The 20,154-nt window shown below is 48.6% G+C and overlaps 1 protein-coding gene and 1 long non-coding RNA gene across 9 annotated transcripts in view; both read right to left on the bottom strand.

The window, feature by feature from the left end:
- Positions 1-20,154, bottom strand: part of COL23A1 (collagen type XXIII alpha 1 chain) — a 375,676-nt gene that overhangs the window by 326,841 nt on the left and 28,681 nt on the right. For all 8 annotated transcript variants that reach the window (XM_085013695.1, XM_085013696.1, XM_085013701.1 and 5 more), the window contains exon 2: positions 19,674-19,740. In XM_085013695.1, coding sequence (XP_084869821.1) covers positions 19,674-19,740 — 67 coding nt within the window. The remainder of the gene's footprint in view (positions 1-19,673; positions 19,741-20,154) is intronic.
- On the bottom strand, positions 1,137-6,259 carry LOC146405565 (uncharacterized). The gene is made up of 2 exons (XR_014837993.1): positions 5,949-6,259; positions 1,137-5,815 (listed from the first exon to the last, which is right to left on the bottom strand). It is a non-coding gene; the product is annotated as an uncharacterized LOC146405565 (long non-coding RNA).

Below are 20,154 nucleotides of genomic sequence, written 5' to 3'. Positions count from 1 at the left end.
GGCAGCGACCTTGGGGAAGAAGAAAATGGTGTGTTCCAGGCTGGAAAAAAGCCTTTCTCCATAATCCTAAGAGGGGGCCTGGAGACCAACTGAGCCGGCTCTCAGGGGCTTCGGGCTAGAGGATCTGGAACCTTCCCACAGCCAGCCCTGGGGGCTCAGAGTCCCTGCCCTGTGGGGCAGGGCAGGAATACCTGTGTTCACACCTCACTCCCCCACTTCTCCCCCTCCCTCACCTCCACCTTCTAGAAGCAAAAGATCTGCCCAGCATTCCCTGAGTTTATCACCACCACCCCGACTTGTACCCTCCCCCCCTCCATCCATACACCTTCCCCCTCTTCTCTCTACCCCCCAGCAGTGAAGGGGTGAAGGGTCCAGTGCCTGTGGGTGGCAGAACCTGACCCTCCTGGACCCCCGGGGGAGGGGGCAAGAGGAGAGGATACACTTGAGGAAGCAAACGGGCGGGGGCTGAGGACACCACCCTGACCTCCTGGAAGTGAAGCCCAAGTCCGCCTTGGCAGTGGTCTCAGGGGCAGATGGTCCCTCCTGGGCAGCTGCTCCCAGCTTTCCTCAGAGGCAGCCCCCTGTCCTCTCAGAGCCCCCACCCCTCCATACTCTGAGAAAATGCTAAGACCCGCGACCATCCAAGGCCCCATCCTGCAGGCCTCACAGCTACTAAATGCTGCTCTGGGGCACAGTTGACCCTCCAGCAAGCACCTGGGCCAAAGGGTCTGCCTGTCTCCCCACCCATGCGATGGGCAGGGCCAAGGACAGGGATGACAGCCAGTGGTAAAGTCACGGTCCAGGCCTTCTGTGGGTGGCAGAGACCATACTCTGTTCTGCCTCCAAGTCACCCACTGCCCCCTCCCACCCAGGAGCACAAATGGTCTCATCTCTGCATTTTTTTTATTTTTATTTTTTTATTTTTTTGTCTTTTTGTCTTTTTAGGGCCACGCCCATGGCATATGGAGGTTCCCAGGCTAGGGGTCCAATCACAGCTGTTGCTGCCAGCCTATGCCAGAGCCACAGCAACACCAGATCTGAGCCATGCCTGCAACCTGCAACTTCATGGCTCCTAGTTGGATTCATTTCCACTGCACCATGACGGGAATGCCACATCGCTACATTTTAAAAGTACATTTTTCGCAAAACACCACAGAGGGAGGCTTGTGTGCTTCTAACAGGGGATCCAGTCCCTCTTCCACACCGACCTTGTTTGCTGGACTTTTCCTTAGAGCAACCCTCCCCCATTCCGTTCCCTTCGGAGCCTCAGCCTCCAGTGCTTTGAACTTCCTTCTCCGCTAGCCTGCGAGTGGGCCGCACAGGCTGCTTCTAAAGAAATGACCAGACGACAGGCCACTTCAAGCCCATTCGTGTATGATAATCACGACCTTGTGGGGCAGGCAGCTGGGCCCCATTCATCCTATTTCAAAAGGCAGGACTAAACCAAAATGGAAAAGAACAGTGGTACAGGGAAGAAGAGCCTTTGGTAGATCAGGAGGGAAACCCAGAGGCACCCAAGAGAAAGGGGCTTCACCATACCGCCTGCTGACAACAGATACAGCAGAGGGAATCCCACGTCCAAGGGCTCCTGGAGGAACCAGGACTTGCTCTTTCTCCATTTGGAGCAGAAGCCTCACTGGGGGATTCTGGCACCCAGTGAACCAACAAAAAAGCAGAAATGATATATTCTTCATTTCTTTTTTCATGTGACTTTTATTGTTTCCATTTTAGCTGGTTTACAGCGTTCTGTCCATTCTCTACTGTAGAGCAAAATGACCCAGTCTCTCTCTCTCTCTCTCTCTCTCTCTCTCTCACACACACACACACACACACACACACCACACATTCTAGAGATGATATTCTTTTCTGCAGAGGAGATAACAAAAAGAACAGGCTGGCCTTGCTCACTAGGTACACCGCCCCCCACTGTAATAATGATCTGTGTCCAGCTCTCTCGTACCTCCCAGGGACCACAGACCACTTTCCTTGGGAATATATGAATGGATGTAACGAGATGCCTAGGCTATGCTGAGCACCTTCCTACACACTTGTGTTAGTATATCCTCAAGACAAACTGCCAAGGTACATAATATTTTCCCATTTTACACACGAGGAGATGGAGAGTTTAAAGAATCAGATCACTTGCCGGAGCTCACAGAGCCAGTGGGCCGCCACAGTTGGCATTCACAGCCAAGACCACCTGCATCAACCTCAGGCTCCCCTCCCTGACCCTGTGCAGCATCCTGGCAGCCGTGGGAGATATGCTCTTCGCTCTCAGCCCTGCTACGGAAGCCCTGGGCAAAAGGATGGGCACCGGGGCCAGGCCTGTGCAGTGGGGCTCTGTCCTGAGACCCTGAACCTCAGGCAGAGTGACACCCATAAGAATAGATGGTGCAGACACATCCAAGAGGCCTCTTATTCCCCAGGGGACTGCCCAACCTCCTATCTTTTCCTAGCCGCCTTTCTCAGGGTGCATTTCTTTTCTGTGAGTTCCTGCCTTTCTTCCAATACTTTTCCTTTTGGTCTAATCTGCCTGAGGAGTTCCCTTATGGCACACCAGGTTAAGGATCCAGCATTGTCACTACAGCGGCTTGGGTCACTGCTATGGTGCAGATTCAAGCCCTGGCCCTGGAAACTCCACATTCTGTGGAGGCAGACAAAAAAAATTAATAAATAAAACAAAATAAGCCATTTAAAAATTAAAAAAAAAAAACAAGGAGTTCCCACTGTGCTGCAGTGGGTTAAGAACCTAACTGCAGTGGCTTGGGTCACTGTGGAGGTATGGGATGGATCCCCAGCCAGGTGCAGTGGGTTAAAGGATCCAGTGATCCAGTTGTAGGATGCAACTGTTCATCCATATGCCATGGGTGCAGCCATTCAAACAAAAAAATTTTTTTAAGAAATCTGCCTGAGTTGATTTCTGTTGCTCGTGACCAAAGAATGCTATCTCAGTCACCATCCATCATGCCTCCCTGCCTCCTCTCTGCTCCCTAGGACAGCACAGACTCTGAAAGCTGGTTAGTTGCCCTCCTGGCTGCCTCTCCTGTGGCACGGGGGCTCGTGCTGAGTCAGGCTGATGAAGGGGGAGAACTGGGTGTGTGAGGCAAGTGGGATGGAGTGAGCCTAAGAGACAGAGGAAAGGAGGGGCATGTCTGTGTTTCAGCCACCACCAATCTCATCTGTACAACCGAGCGAGGGCAGCTCTTCCTGTCCAAACTTCAATCAGCACCGCCAGGGCGGGAGGCAAGCCGAGGCTGCCCAGCCAGGTTCACGCGGAGCATGCCCACACCACCTCCGCAAAGCTGCACGTGGCCAAACTTTAGGGTGGCACTTGGGGCAGTCAGAGCCTGGATGAGGCCACAGGAGGGAAAGGGGAGAGGCTCGGTGGCCAAAGGACAGAGAAGACACACAGAGAGAGGCAGGCGTGCAGGAGCCAGGCCTCTTCATCGAGGGAGGCAACTGGGGGTGCCCGGGTCTACCCAGCTCCCAAACCCTGATCAATTTAGGCCATCTGGGCATTAGAACAGAATGTACAGGAAATGTTAGCTGCAAAGGGTCAAGAAGGCTTTCCAGGAAGGACATTTCTGATCTGTTTCCCAGCAGGGAAAGCATTTCCAACACAGAGAGGTAAGTCCCCCAAGGCAAGCCGGCAGGACCAGCTCTGATTCCCGGGAAGGGACCCCCAGCACCAAACCAAATGCAAATGACTCCAATTACCCAATCCTGGGCCCCTGCCGCCAACGCAGAACTCAGCAGAGCCCTGGCAAGAGACAAGTCTAGGATAAGCAAGGAGAGAAAGCCAAGTAGTGAAAACAGGGGAAACACTGGAAGAGTCAGGATAGAGTCTAAAACTAAGAAGGGGAATACACAGTGAATGGGCTTCTCTATGGCGCTGAAAAGCCGCCTGGCACAGGCCAGCTTGGTTCCTGGACAGTGAGGAATTCAAGGAAGACAGTGTCAGCCGTGGCAGTTTCATTTGTGGATTTTACTACTCCTTCTCTGTAACAGTCCTCTAGCAGACTTGTCACTGTCATTCCACAAATTATCTAAACATATTTATAACATGAGCTGAGTTCTGTGGGCTCCTGTAGTAAAAACAGAGTTTGTCTTTCCTTCCCTCCCCACTCCCCCACCTAACAATCAGTGGAGGGTCTCTTGTGAGCCTGGGGGCAGCAGGGATGGGGGGAGGATGGGACACATCCCCTGTCTTTTAGAGTGTCACAGGCTGGGGGAGCTGGAGTGACAAGGAAGTGAAGCAACTCCAAGGACCATATGGAATTGTTTGAGAGGTCCCCGGAGTGTGGTAGGATCTCAGAGGAGGGGACAATTAATGCTACCTGGAAAATGGGGAAGGTTCCCTGAAGAGGTAAGATTGAAGCTGGTCCATGAGGAATGAACATGGGTTCTTCAAGCAAAAAGCCAGAAGAGACATGTCAGGCCAAGCAGTGACATACAGGTTTCAAGTGGAGGGCAGGATGGAGAAACGAAGTCATTCCCTAGGGCCGAGGAAAGTGATGTGATTTGAGAGATGGGTCCAGAGAGGGAGGTAGGAAGCAGTTGGACCATCTACTTGATCCTAAAGACCACACGGAACTGTGGAAGGCTTTTAAAGTGAACGAATCACTTTGCCCTAATCCTGAGGAAGACTTGGAAAGAATGGAGGGTGATGAGGCTCTGAAGAAGGCAGTAATGTTGGGGATGGTGTCAGAGGCTCAGTCAACACATGGGAAGCAGGATAAGACAACTGACTGACTGGAGAGAGAGATGAGGAAGAATGCAAAGGAAGTAACAGAAGCAGCTAAGCGTGATGGTTAACTGCATGGGTCAACCTGGCTGGGCCACGGTGCCCAGATACATGGCCAGACATTATTCTGGATGTTTCTTTATGAGGATGTTTCTGGATGAAATAAACAGTCAAACAAGCGGACTTGGAGTAAAGCAAATTGCCCTCCATAATGTAGGTGGGCCTTGCCCTATCAGTTGATGGTTTGCATAGAACAAAAAGAGAGACTTCCCAAATAAGAGAGAAGGCTCCAGCAGACAGCCTTAGGACTCTAACTGGAACAGTGGCTCTCTTGGGCCTCCAGCTTGCTGACTCGAACCTGTTGCTCAAATCTCTTTATGTAGGTACATAGATAGATAGATGGATGGATAGGATAGATAGATGGATGGATGGATGGATGGATTGGATAGGATAGGATAAGATAGATATATAGATATACAGACGGATAGATAGATAGATAGATAGATAGACAGACAGACAGACAGACAGATCCTATTGGTTCAGCTTCTTTAGAGAACCTTGACTAACAAAGAGGTCTGCCAGGCTTCATGCTAAAGAAGGGGACACCATCACAGCCCACGGTCATCTTCACGACCACCACCCCCATACATGTGCGTTCAACACACAGTGACAAAGGCCCACTCTGGGCCAGGCCCTGCGCTGCCGCCTCCACCTTTGTTGTGTCATTTAATCCAAGGGCTGACCGTGTCTCTCCTCTCAGATGTCCGCTAGTCATGCCAAAATGAACAGGTCCAAACAGACTCCCCATTCTGTCCACTCCCATGAGAGCAAATGGCACCACAGTGAGTGGCCCAAAGGCAAAAATTCGGGTGTCATCCAAAAGCTGGAAGTCACCCCATCGTCTCTACTTCACTCCCGCTTCCAGTCCACTCCAGGTCCAGCCAGTGCAGCCTCTACAACCTGCACCGACTCCATCCGTGTCTTTCCATCGCCCCTGCCCCCATGCCCCCAGCACAAGGCCCCAGACACCTACCTGGCCGGGACAACTCCAGGGACGTCCCTGTGTTCTCCCTGCTTCCTCTTCTCCCATTTCCCTCCCAGGCACTCCTCCAAGACCACCCTCCATTGGCAGCAGCCTGAGCTTTTCAAAACATAAACTAGACAGTGTCACTTCTCTATTTTCAACCAAGCAACTGTTTCCCACTGCGTTTTGGATGAAATGCACCCTCTCTGTAGCCAAGAGGGCCAGACACACCTCGTGCCTTATCTCATCAGGCCCTCCCCTGCCTGCTTCAGACACGGACCCCTCCCTATCCCTGGAAAAACACCCCAGCTTCCTGGCTGCCTGAGAACCAACTTGCTGTTCTCGGGGCCTTGGGACAGCTTGAGATGCCCGGCTCCTTCTCACCACGCAGATCTTGGTGTCAATGTCCACTCTTCAGAGAGGCCTCTCTGACCTCCCTTTCTAAGGCAGTAAATCTCAACACACCTCGCACCCTCTCCCAAAGCACCCTGCCCCTGCCTCTACCGCTCTCTTCGCAACTCAGAGTTCGCTCATTCTTTTGTTAGTTTATCTGTTTTAATTTTTCTTTTTTTTTTTTTCTTTTGTCTTTTTAGGGCTGCACCTGAGGCATGTGGGAGTTCCCAGGCTAGGGGTCAAATCAGAGCTGTAGTTGCTGGCCTACACCACAGCCACAGCAACACCAGATCGGAGCTGTGTCTTCGGCCTACACCATAGCTCCTGGCAACACCAGATCCTTAACCCTTCGATCAGGGCCAGGGATTGAACCTGTGTCCTCATGGAAAATAGGTTCATTATCACTGAGCCACAACCAGAATTCCTGTTTCCGTTTTTCTGTCCCATCCACCCTACCCCTGAGACCTAGCATGTAAGTCCTATATGGACACAGACTTTTGTCTTGTTCACCACTGTGGCCCCCAAAATCTAACATGATAAATATTTTTGAATAAAGAATAGATAAAATAACAAATAACTACCTTCTAAATCTGGGGTTACTGTGTCACTAGTAAAGAGCAGCTAACTGAAGCCCAGAGAGGTTAAGTAACACGCCCAAGGTAACACAGCTCTAACTGGTAGATATAGGACTCAAATCCAGGCCTGGCTTAATCCAGAAGATGTGCTTTCCATCACTCCCCACAGGCATCTATATTAACCAGTGTCTATGGTGCACTTTTTAGCTTTAAAAGATCCTTTAGGAATACAATATTTATTAACTATAAACATTTCTGGAGCACCCAAAATGTGCCAGGTATCTTGCTGAATGGACAGTGGATGTTAAATCAGACACCTGAAGGCAGCAGCACAGCCCATGAGGCGGGCAGGAAGGGTGTGATCCAGCAACACACTGGGACAGGCCTGTGACCAGCCCAGGGCCAGAAACAAACTCTGTCTTTTATTCTTCAGCTGAACACCTTTCTGCTTCTTATTCCTAGTTAGGCTGGTAATGCATGCTCATTGCAAGCAAATTCAAAAAATGCAAAAAAAAAAAAAAAAAAAAAAAAAAAAGAGCGCTTACAATCTAATCAGTTGGCGCTAATCACTGTTCACACTCTGGTATCATTATCAGTTTTCTCCCCACTATTGAAATATCATGGCTCTTTCCCCACTAAAGGCCATGAATGTTATTCTCCACAGTGGCTCCTCTAAATGATGCCCTGATAAACATCATGGTCACGTGTGCACAGTGGTCAGATTATATACTGGACCCAGCAGTGGAAACACTGGGAGAAACTTCATGTTTTTAAAAATGTTTATGTGCCAAACTGTCCTCCAGAAAGACTGAAACAATTTAAATTTGATCGATCTGATCATTGAAAGCTAACATCTCCTTTAACTATGTCTGGCCTCAGTTATTCACTATGTGAACCACCTTTTCCAGGGCCTAGAGCAGTGCCTGGCACAGAATAGGCACTCAAGGACTCACTGAAGGAAAATGTCAAGGGGATTTTTCTTTGTTTGTTTTTTGGTTTTTGCTTTTTGCTTTTTTAGGGCCGCATCTGTAGCATATGGGGATTCCCAGACTAGGGGTCCAACTGGAGCTAGAGCTGCCCACCTACACCACAGCAACGCTGGATCCTTAACCCACTGAGCAAGGCCAGGGAGTGAACCTGTGTCCTCATGGATCCTAGTCAGATTCATTTCCACTGAGCCACGATGGGAACTCCGAAAGTGTCACCATTTGTATTTTTCCTATTGGGAGCTCCCTATTCATATCCTTTGCCCACACATCCGCTGAAATATCTGGCTTTTCCTTATTCTTTTGCAAAATCATTTTATATCTCATGAATACTAACCATGTGTTTGCTACATTTGCTGAATTTTTTTCAGTTGTCATTTATCTTTAAATTTTAAGATGGATTTTCTTTCTTGACAGAAAATTTATTCTTTTTTTTTTTTGGGCTGTGGCATGTGAAGGTTCCCAGGCCGGGGATCAAACCCGCACCCCAGCAGCAACCCAAGCTGCTGCACTAACACCACCAGATCCTTAACCCACTATGGCACAAGGCACCTCCGGAAAACAGTTATTCTATAGCTGAGTTTTTCAACATTGACGCCATTTACACTTGGATGGGATATTCTTTGTGCTGGGGGATGTCCTGGCAGGAGGTTCATGATAGGATGTTTAGCAGCATCCCTGGCTCCCTGGCTCTACCCACTAGATGCCAGGAGCACTCCCCTCCCAAGGTGAGACACATTGAAAATGTCTCTAAACATTGCCAAATGTTCCCAGAAGGCAAAATCATCCCTAGTGGAGAACTGCTGCTTTATGATTTCCAACTTCAGTTTCCAACTTCAGTGCAAGTTCAGCTTAAAGAGTCTATTTCTACTACACAATTTTAATTGTAAAAAGTAACTGCTTGGGAGCTCCTGTCATGGCTCAGCAGAAACAAATCTGACTAGCATCCACGAGGACGCAGGTCTGATCCCTGGCCTCGCTCAGTGGGTTAAGGATCCGGCGTTGCCGTGAACTGTGATGTAGGTCGCAGACGTGGTTTGGATCTGGAGGTGCTGTGGTTGTGGTGTAGGCCAGCAGCTACAGCTCCAAATCGATCCCTAGCCTGGGAACCTCCATATTCCGAGGGTTCGGCCCTAAAAAAGACAAAAAAAAAAAAAAAAGGTGACTGCTGTATTTTTGTCTTGCCTCCCATGGTTTTAGTTTCCACATTTAAGTCTTCAATCCATGCGAAATATACTTTAGTGTAAGAAGGGCATTAAGAAGCCAGAGATTATGACTGCCTTGAACTTACGCCTGGTTAAAGGTAGTCCTGCCACAGGAGTAGCTTGCTATGTGGGACATTCAATGAACCCAATGTACAAAGTTACTCGACACCTCACAGAGTGCAGAGCTGCACCCTGTCACCCAACAGCTGGCACAGAGTTGGCAAAGCTGACATCAAGATGTTTCCAGTCTTATCTTCTCACAGCTTCAGGGATTCCTTCCTGGGACCAAACCAGATGAGCGCAATAAATGCTTGGTGAGTGGGACAGCTGTTCTAGGAATGTGTTTGCTAGTGGCTATTTCACCTTTCACAGAATCATCAGCACCTCCTAAAACCAGCAACACACCACTGGATTCTGGAGCCATCTGGAAAAATCTCAGGGATCTTCCATTTTAGTAGGGGGGAAAAAAAAAAAAAAAAACCACCAGAGTGAAAGGTTAACTCTGTATTTCCCTGCCCTCAGCTTGAACTTTTGTGTGTTTTCTAGTAAATTCTTAAAAACAGTAATTAGCCTTTTAAAAATCCCTATTAGATTTCTATAGATTGTAATGAATATAGTGGGCTCCCTCTGGTGGTCACAAGAAAATCTCCAAATCCCAACAGTCAATACACAGCTAGATCTCAGGACTTTTCTGTACAGGACACAGCACATTTTATAATTAATAGATTCACAGCAGAGTTCCCTGGTGGCTCAGCGGGTTAACAAGCTGTTGTTGTTACTGCAGTGACCTGGGTTCAATCCCTGCCCCTGGATCTTCTGCATGCCATGGGTGTATGAAAAATTTTAAATAACAATAATAATAATAATAATAAATAGATTCATGACTAGATGATGCCTTAAGACTTGTAATTCATCTGCCATTCATCAATGAGTCTGCAGATTGGTCCAGAAGGACACTGTCCAAAACCATCCTCAGCATCTTGCCTTCTAAATCCCTCTTTGGGGATTTCTGTCTGTTCAGAATATCCCCCTCCCCCAGGTTTTCAGCTCCGGGCACCTCTGTCCCCTCCTGTGCCCATCCATCCTGTTTGTGAGTTTTGTCCCCCACATGGCCCAGGGCCTCTCGCAGCTGTTCCCTGCCATCAATTCTCATGGCCCTCATTCAAGTTCTCACGACCTCTCCTCCAGGGGAGTCATTCAGCAGATATTTACCCTCCCTCCTCCACAGGCTGCCCGGCACCATTCTAGGCTCAGGGGACGCAATGGGGAACAAGACCAGACTGTCCCCACCCTGAGCTCCCTCCCGCTAGGCTTCTCCACTGAACCAAACCTGCGACCCAGTCCACCTCCTTCCTGTTTCTTGAGTCTTCCTCTTACGGCTTAAAACTAACACACCTTCCACGCATCCCAGGGATGGAAGCCCACCCCCCTCAGTGAAGTCTACCCTCACTTTCTACCCTCGCCTTCCTCCCTAATCTCCACCCCCGCCTTCCACCCTCACCTCCCACGCTCACCTCCCACTCCTGCCTCCCACTCCCACCTTCCAACCAAACAGAGCTCCCTGACACTCCTAGGGATGCTGCCTCTGCTCAGGATGCTGGGTCTCATGGAATGTGTCTCCCACTCCAGCTGCCTAAGATGCCAACCAGTCTTCTAAATCCTGCCCATCTGTGCTCGTGCCCTCCTCAAGGCAGCCTGCGCTGAGGTGATCCCTCCTTCCTTTGCAATTTCTGTGGGAATTTCTTCTTCAGACTCTTCCCATCCTCAGTACATTATGGTTCTTCTCTGAGAACCATCATCCTCCATGAAGAGGGTTTACAACTCCTCTATCCGTCTCAGGCAATATAACCCATAGGTCAAGCGCAAAATACAAAATAGGATAGAGGGAGACGAATGAACAAATGAATGAATGAATTCTGGAATTCTCCAGAGAATTCTGGAAAAAAAAAAATCAGACACATGAATTATCTTCAACTTTGTACTGTCTGACATAACCAACACTAAGCTACTTTTTACCATAAATGCAAGTCAAGCAGGATTTAACATGTGAAAAAAATATATCATTTAAAGAGTTCTGGGAGTTCCTGTCATGGCTCCAAGGTTAACGAATCTGACTGCCATCCACAAGGATGCAGGTTCGATCTCTGGCCTTGCTCAATGGGTTAAGGATCCGGCATTGCCATGCACCGTGATGTAGGTCACAGATGAGGCTTGGATCTGGCATTGCTCTGGCTGTGGTGTAGGCAGGCGGCTACAGCTCTGATTCGACCCCAAGCCTGGGAATCTCCATTTGGCCCGAGTGTAGCCCTAACAAGCACACACAAAAAAAAGGATTCCCCGTCGTGGCTCAGAGGAAATGAATCTGACTAGTAACAGTGAGAACGCAGGATAAGGATTTTCAGCCTTGTCATGAGCTGTGGTGTAAGTCACCAACGCGGCTCAGATCCTGTGTCACTGTGGCTGTGGTGCAGGCTGGCAGCTGTAGCTCCGAATGGACCCCTACCATGGGAACCTCCATACGCCATGAGTGCGGTCCTAAAAAGCAAAAAAATAAAAATAAAATAAAGAGTTCTACAAGGAGTTCCCACTGTGGTGCAGTGGGTTAATGCTCTGGCTTGTCTCTGCGGAGGCACGGATTTGATCCCCAGCCTGGCACAGTGGGTTAAGGAGCCAGCACTGCTACAGCCGTGGTGTAGGTCACAGCTCTAGCTCAGATTCAGTCCCTGACCCAGGAACTTCCATATGCCTCGGGTGCAGCCAAAAAGTTTTTTAAAAAGAAGAAGAAGAAATAACAAATTCTACAAAAAATAACTCAAAGGCAGGGGGTACCAATTTTTGGCTTCAAACTACTAAGAAAGCATTCCCTACCCTAAGCAATTTCCTAAACCAACAAACACAGTAAAGCAAGCAGGCTGAACAGGTAACCCTGACCACTTCTGTTCCACTCTGCAACATTTGCCATAAAATATCAGTGAAATGTCTCAGGTTCCCCATCACGTCCGCGCTGTACTTCATGCTCTCCTCAGCAGAGGTCCAACCCCTCTGCTCAAACCTGCAAAGTTTCACAGAGCAGCGAATTTCTAACTCCGATTCATCTGTGTATTAATTTCTGGAAGGTCACTCTGCACTGCAAGCCCAGTGCCCATCATTTGGAAACCACAGGCCACGTCTCTGGGATATGATGCAAGGACACAAAAGGGCACAAAAAGGAAATGAAAAGCATTGCCGGTTTTCCGAAACATTCCTAATCATCTGCAGGGAAGGTTGAGCCCAGTGAAAAACCAGTGTGAAGAGTGCGAAGGGGCAGAGCCCCAGGCTTTGCAGGACAAGGCCTTCTGGATGCTGTTAGCGGCCAATGAGAACATCACAGGTTCCATGTTTTCTCTTCTTTTCCGGTTCCCTTACTTCTGAAATCTGTTGCCAGCATTTTCTCACCCATGTCCCAGAAGAACACGCTAAGGAAGCCTGCCAAGCCTTTGTTCCTTCACTCCAGAATACTCCGAGCCAACCGTCATCTCTGAATCGCCTCCTTTCTGGCAGCCCTGACTGACATCAGCGAAAAACCAGGAAGGTAACAGGCTGTACAAGGCGGGTCTGGACTGGTCTCGGGGCAAGGGATCTGGGTTCCTGGGAACCACCAACTCACTTTCAGGAAGCAGTGCCAAGTCCTGTCACAAATTCATTCGATCCTTGCACAATCCTCTGAGGTAGGTACCATTAGAAATCCCATTTCACAGACGATAAAACCGAGGCACCAGGAGGATAAGTTCGAGGTCATGGAACTGGTAAGGGACAGAGAATCTGAACCAGGCAGTCTGGGTCCAGAATTCAAGGGCTTTATCACCAGGCCACACTGTCTGTTGGACCAATTCAACAGCAAGAAAAGACCCGTGTGTTTGACTGGAGGTAAGCCTCAAGATCTGTCTATAGTCCCTGCCAAGGACCACCTGGACTTGTCCAGCCCGCTGCCCCTGGAGCAGGACAGAAGTGGTCAGCTGTGTCAGCCCAGCTATACCCCTCTTCTCTTCTGGGACCAACACCTTCATTTTCCTTAAGGTAAACACCCTTCCCCATTTTCAGCCCATGTGGTTCTGGTGGTGTCAACCCTCCCCCAGAAAGCCTCTCCCCTTCGCCAGGTCCAAGAATGGTCACATGACCCAGACCTGGCCAATGAATGGGTCCCGTCCTCCAGGCACAGCATTTACATCAGGGAGAGGCACCTGCCCCAAACCAGGCAAAGCAGGGTCAATTCTGGGACCTTTTTCTTTAATTGTGGTAAAATAGAAAAAATTTAAATCTATCATTTTACTTGCTGAACACCTAAAATAATGCAACACTGTCAATCAACTATACTCCAATAAAATGAAATTTTAAAAATCAAGAGAAAGGGGAAAACAAAGTTTTGACCACTTAAAAGTGCACAGTTCCATGGTACATAGGACATTCACACTGTTGTATAAGCACCACCACCATCCCCTTCTGCAATGTTCCCATCTTTCCGAAGAGAAACTCTGTACCCAGCAACAATAACTCCCTGTATTATTCTGCTCAGGCTGCCAAAACAAAGTACCACAGCTTGCGTGGCTTCAACAACAGAAATCTATTTTCTCACAATTCCAGAGGTTGTATGTCAGAGACCAAGGTGTCAGCAGGGTTGGTTTCTCCTGAGGCCTCTCTCCTCTGCTTGGAGACGGCCGCCTTCTCCCCATCTTCACGTCGTCTTCCCACTGCGTGTCTGTATCCTAATCTCTTCTTGGAAGGACACCAGTCAGAGGATTAGGGCCCCCAACAGTCTCACTTTACCTTATTTACCTCTTTAAAGGCTTTCTCGGTCACATTCTGAGGCACTGGGTGGGGGTTAGGACTTTAGCATGAATTGGGGGGGCACGGTTCAGCCCTTAACACTCCCCATTCCCCAATGCCGAGAACTTTGAGAAAAGGGAGAGCTCTTTCTGCTGGGGCTGCTGAGGTCTGATCCAGCCCTGGGGCAGCTGGTGGCCACCTTCTCACCCGAAGGAGACAGCATCTGAAATGATTTCTAGAAGAGCAGAGAGATGGAGAGAGAGCCCCTGAGGCCGGATGCACCTGCGCCCAGCTCTACCTATGACCTCTCCGTTCCAGCTATGTGAGCTACTAAGTTTACTTTGTCTGTTTTATTAACATAATTAAAAGAGTTAACACAAGGAGCTTTCACACCAGAGTGGCCCATTTATCCAGGACATGCAGGATGTGCCCACATGGCAGTTGTTCAAGCAGAAGAGTCCAAATTCAAATCCAAGCCTCTCAGGCTCCAGGGTACTGGCTCCGACCCATCTCTTGGGATGCTTACGTGTCAGGACTATTCACAGCACAGTGGAGACCAGGTCGTGCCTGCATCCCCCACAGAGCAGACTTCGGGGCCACTCCCTGCCAGAGCCCTTCCTACAACATTCCAGAACTGCTGCTCTGGGTTGGGGGGGGACTCCCCAAAGAGACTTGAAGGCTCCTGTCCTACCCCTACCCCCCAGCATCCCCAGACCCCTGCAGCAGTGCCTGACCCAGGACAGCTTCAGTGCAAAGTACGAGGATGGCAGGGGACAGGGCGGGTCGACAGCTCTCCTGCCCTCTGACACCTGCTTAAAGGACAGTCTGTGAGAACTGAGGATGGGAAACAACTCAAACATCCTTCAGGTGGGGACCGGCCAGGTACCTTTCAGGACAGCCCAACAGCCCAACAGGATTCTGTCATTTAACCAAAACAAGGCAGCAACGGCTCTCTGATGCATGGACTGATTCAGACCATCCCAGAGGGAAACAGCAAACCCCCAACAGCAACCCAGGGACAACAATATATGTTACCCTATGCATGAAACCCGGAGGGGAGCTTCTTGCTGAAATGTACATAACCAACCTCAAACACTGGGCTGTCCAATGCCACGACCACCAGCCATACATGGCAATTTAATTACACAAAATATTTTAATTCAGTTCATCAGTCGTACTAACCATGTTTCAGGCGTGTGATAAAACATTTCTATCATCGCAGAAAATTCTATTAGGGTGGACTGCTCAGAAAAGCATCAGCAAACAGTAAACGGCCCCTGGAAAGGGGAGGAGGAGAACTGGGCGACAAGAAGGGAGAGACATTATTTTCCACGTGTAATCTTGGGTGGTACTTGAATTATCTTTTTTCTTTTTTGGCCACCCCACGGCATATGTGTGGAGTTCTGGGACCAGGGATCAGATCCAAGCCACAGTTGCAACGTACATCGTAACTGTGGCAATGCCAGATTTTAACCCACTGTGCTGGGCTGGGGATCAAACCTGCATCCTGGTGCTGCAGAGACACTGAGGATCCTGTTGTGCCACAGCAGGAACTCTAGTCCTTGAATTTTTATCACACATTGTTTCTTATTCAAAAACAAACATGTTATTTATTTTCTGGCCATACCCACAGCACGCCAAAGTCCCTGGGCTGGATATTGAACTTGCGCCAAAACCAGATCCTTAGCCTGCTGAGCCATCAGGGAACTCCCCATAATAAACACTTTAAGAGTTTCAACATATTTTAAAACATTTACGTACATAAGTAACATAAGAAAAGAAGATGCTGGAATCCCGAAGGACCTGAGTAAGTGGCCTGTATCTACAGCCCAGAGCTCTTCACTGAAGGAAGAGCAGAGCCCCTTCTGGGGCAGGTGTATGAGAAAGAGCAGCACTGGGGGCTCCCAGGTGGCAGCACTCCTGACTCATATGTACTTGGCAGTGCAGGAAGCTCCTAGGTCCCTCACATTTTGATTCTCTCAGCAACCTTATATTTGGGTTAATATACTTATACTTGGGTTAATCCTACTTTAGTTTTCCTAAGGCTGCCACAACCAATGACCACAAACTAGGTGACTTAAAATGACAGGAACTCGTTGTGGCTCAGCAGGTTCAAAACCTGACACTGTCTCGGTGAGGATACGGGTTCAATCCCTGGCCTCAGTCAGTGGGTTAAGGATCTGGCGTTATTGCAAGCCATGGCATAGGGTGTAGATATGGCTTGGATCTGGTGTTGCCGTGGCCATAGTATAGCTTGGCGGCTGCAGTTCAGATTCGACTCCTAATCCAGGAACTTCTATATACTGCAGGTGTGGCCCTAAAATGAAAAATAAAAACAAAAACAAAAAACAGGAAACCATTCTCATGATTGCCAGAAATCCTGGGCATTCCCGGGCTCGTAGATGCATCACTCTGGTCTCCGCCGCTGTGTTCCCATGGCCCTTCTCCTCTGGATGTCTCTGGGCCTCAAATCTCTCACCCTTGTCTCTTCAAAGGGTGTTCATCTCTGGATGCAGGGTCTACCCTAATCCCACATGACCTCATCTCATGGTTCTTAATTATGACCCTAGTTCTAAATAAAGCCGCCCTGACAAGTCCCAGGGCTTAGGACTGGGACATAACTTTTTTGGGGGGAAGAGGGCACAGTACCACCCACTATACCGTTTTAGATGAGGAATTCAAGGCTCAGGACCTGTCACTTGCCTGAGGTCACAGGGCACAGCCTGCCAGTCCTCCCACCGCTGACTCTGATAAGAGAAGACTCTAGACCTTCCAATGGAAGCCTGTCTCTCCTTTCAGCCTCACAGCTCCCCGAGCGAGCGGCCACTTCACAATGGGCAACACTCAAAGCAGAGCTGCCCCTTCTTTGGCCTCGCTTATCTGTCGGCTGCATCCTAGGATCTGACAAAAGATTACACTGTCCTCTGGGCTGTGGGAAGAAACTGGGCTGGAGGAGGGGTTGGGGGTGGGGGATCTGCGGGGATCTCAAATCAGATGAGGATCCAAGCTATAGAGGGTGGTCTGTGTGTCCAGACTCCAAAAATCTGCAGGGCAGACCAGAGCTGGGGAGAAAGGGAACGAGTGAAGGATTCTGGTGGTGGAGAAAAAGGCTTCTGTCTCTTTATGGCAGAAGAGAATGGGTCAGCCTATGGGGTTTTGCACTGATAAAGGACTCTTTCTGGTCTAAAGGGGTTCAGGTGAGTCCTCCAGATCGAGGTGACAGGAGAGACACAACAGCTGTGGGTATTGTGTGTCGTGCACTGGGGGCTGGCAGAGGCCACCACCCTACATCACCAGGGTCACAGTGACCATGCCTGTGAGGACAGCCACAAGCCCCTCAGACAACAAAGGCTCAATGCTGACCACTGGGCACCCTCTGAGCCCTGCCCTTCTCTCGATGGGTGGGCCTGGGGGTTCTGACCAACCTTTCTGCCTCCATGTTCATCCCCTTGGCAACTCTCCCCGTGGTCCAGGAGCCCCCAGGGGAAGGCAGGACACAGGACTGTCTCCAGGTCCTAAGCTTTGACCTGTATTTCCTCAATGACCTCAAAAGCCCACTCCAGGACTGGCTTGATTGATACAAACAGGAAGTGGCTGACCTAGATCTGGACCTGCACTTTGCTGTACAGTTGACAACTGACTATAAACCAACTATAATGGAAAAAATAAAATCGTTTTTTAAAAATCATAATGCAAAAACTATTGTTGAAATAATACCAAACAGCCAAATTATGACTGTTTAACATTTTGTCAACAAGAGTTTGATTATAGAGACTCTTACATTTCTTAACAAAGGAATGTATATTATGAATAAAAGGTAGACTGGAAAAAAAAGACCTGGACCTGGTTTGGGTTTATTCAAGAGTTCCATGCCCCACTATGTCCAGTCACTTGTGATGGAACATGATGGAGGATAATGTGAGAAAAAGAATATGTATATGTATATGTATATTCTTTTTCTCACATTATCCATATCCATAAACATATATAAACATATATAAGAATATACATATATATATACACATATAAGAATTTACATATATATGTGTACGACTGGGTCACTTCGCTGTACAATGGAAATTGACAGAACACTGAAAATCGACTATAATGGAAAAAATAAAAATCATAAAAAAAGAAGAGTTCCATGCCCCCTCACTGCCTCCTGCTCTCTCTCCATCCATCATGTATATTGGGGATTGCCAAACTTCCAGTCAGAAACCCATAGCAAGGAACCCATTTCCCATCACCATCCAGGTCACACCTACAAATTGAAAGAGCTGAAAGAAAAACTTCATTCCAACGTTTTTTGGTTTTTGTTTTTATAAAGTTAGCTTTTCCTCATTTTATTTTATTTTGTCTTTTTGTCTTTTCTAGGGCCACACAGGTGGCATATGGAGGTTCCCAGGCTAGGGGTCTAACCGGAGCTATAGCCACTGACCTACACCATGGCCACAGCAATGCCAGATCTTTAACCCACAGAGCAAGGCCAGGGGTCGAACTTGCAACCTCATGGTTCGTAGCAGATTCGTTAACCACTGAGCCACAACGGGAACTCCTCCAATGTTTTTTTATTCTCATCTCTGCTAGTGCAGAATTTCAAAATGCTGGCTGCAACCTACGGAACTGATTTCATGTCTCATAAACATACTGTGACTCCCAGTTTAAAAAACCCTCATCCTCATAACATGTGCATTTACACCCATACAACACTCAGAAAGAAAGAGGGAAGATAAAAGAGGAATTGTTCCCATTTTATACATTTTGTAGATCAGCCAAAAATTCACTGGTGAGAGTGATTTTTTTCCCCCATTGAACTGCAGTATATGACTTCCTGATCTGCTCACAATGTCACTATTCGTCAGGTCCTTTTCCCTTCCATTAAAACCTCAGAGTTCCCTATGAAAAGCCAGCTCAGGCTTGACAGTAAACTCCTCTCCTGCTGCCTCTCCAGAGATTGAACTTCCACACCACGAGGTCCGCGTTTGCACAAATCTCAGCGCATCTCCCGACATGGAGACGTCAACCATCAGTGAGCTTGGTTTCTGGTCCAGGTGAAGCGGTTTGGGAAATGCCAGATATCATGGCCAATGGGAGAAGTGACACGCTGTGACATGAGAGGTGTCAGGGCCCTGGGTTTGGCCCTCGCATTCTCTCACCTTGTCCGGCATGGGGGCAGCGGGGGGTGGGGTGGGGGTCTAGGAAATGTTATGATTTTCCACTCATTCACTGGTACGACACACTTTCCTGCGAGAGGATAATTCCGACCCCCAAAACACCAGGACTGAGTCCACGCCCCTAAATTCTCAACCACAGTCAGCAAAGCTCCCATGAGAACAACCAAAGACCTGATATGAATCAGGATTTGAGCCACGGATTAAGAACCACTGAATTATCATTCTAGTCATAGTCATTCTTGGTCTACACCATCGAAACCCAAGAGACATGATTATCTGAATAATTCAGACCAAGTTTCCTGCCCCTTTCCTCTACCTCCACCAAAGAAATGAAAACAGACGAAAAATCTATCTCCGTTAAATTATGTCTCTATCCACCCCCATTCATGTGTGAAACAGAGCGAGGGTCACAACATGAATCCCCATGTGGATGGTGCATGCCTGTTTCTCCATCTTTAAAACAGGACGGCTGCTACTTTCCCAGCATCTCAGCCTCTATCATAAATCATCTCTAACAGCTTCTTAGCTCCTGCACCCATCCCACTGCCCTCATCAAACCAAGGCAGTTAATTTTGCCAGAATCTTTAATGACATGCCTACCAGGAAAAAGGTAGGACGAAAGGCCCCAGGGCGGTCCACAAGGTACCACAGACAGCCTGTAACCCAAGGTCATTCTCTCGACCACAGCCTCAGCAGTTCTGAGCAGACGGGAGAGAGGAAGCGAGGCCCCCAGACGTCAAGAGCCAGCAAGGCTGCAACATCCACTTACCCGGAGGGCAGACACACTGGGATGGTGCTTCCCGAACTGTCCGGAACTTGACTAGTCCTTCCAGCTTCTGAATCAAAAAAAAAAAAAAAGAAAAAGAAAAAACAAAAGAAAATTAACAAGATTGTATTTCAGACTAGAGAAGGGAAGAAGTGGGAAAATCTGCAAAAACCAACATATCTGAAAGATTTACAGGGGTGGTGCTGGTGCTTTCAAGAACATTTTTTAAAAGGTCATTCAATTCTACAGCAGTTTTGTTTTTGTTGTTTTTTGTTGTTGTTGTTGTTGTTGTTTAGGGCAGCACCTGCGGCATATGGAAGTTCCCAGGCTAGGGGTTGAATCGGAGCTGCAGCTGCTGGCCTATGCCACAGCCGCAGCCACATGGGATCCGAGCCGCATCTGCAGCCTACACCACAGCTCATGGCAACACCGGATCCTTAACCCACTGAGCGAGGCCAGGGATCGAACCTGCATCCTCAAGGAT

Source organism: Sus scrofa, chromosome 2 (assembly GCF_054392235.1).
Source record: "Sus scrofa isolate SSC_HxYL_T2T_F1_AM1 chromosome 2, Sscrofa_HxYL_maternal_Yorkshire_Landrace_v2.0, whole genome shotgun sequence".
NCBI classification, from domain to species: domain Eukaryota; kingdom Metazoa; phylum Chordata; class Mammalia; order Artiodactyla; family Suidae; genus Sus; species Sus scrofa.
Note: the sequence above shows the minus strand (reverse complement) of the source record. Positions and strands in the feature narration are given on the sequence as shown.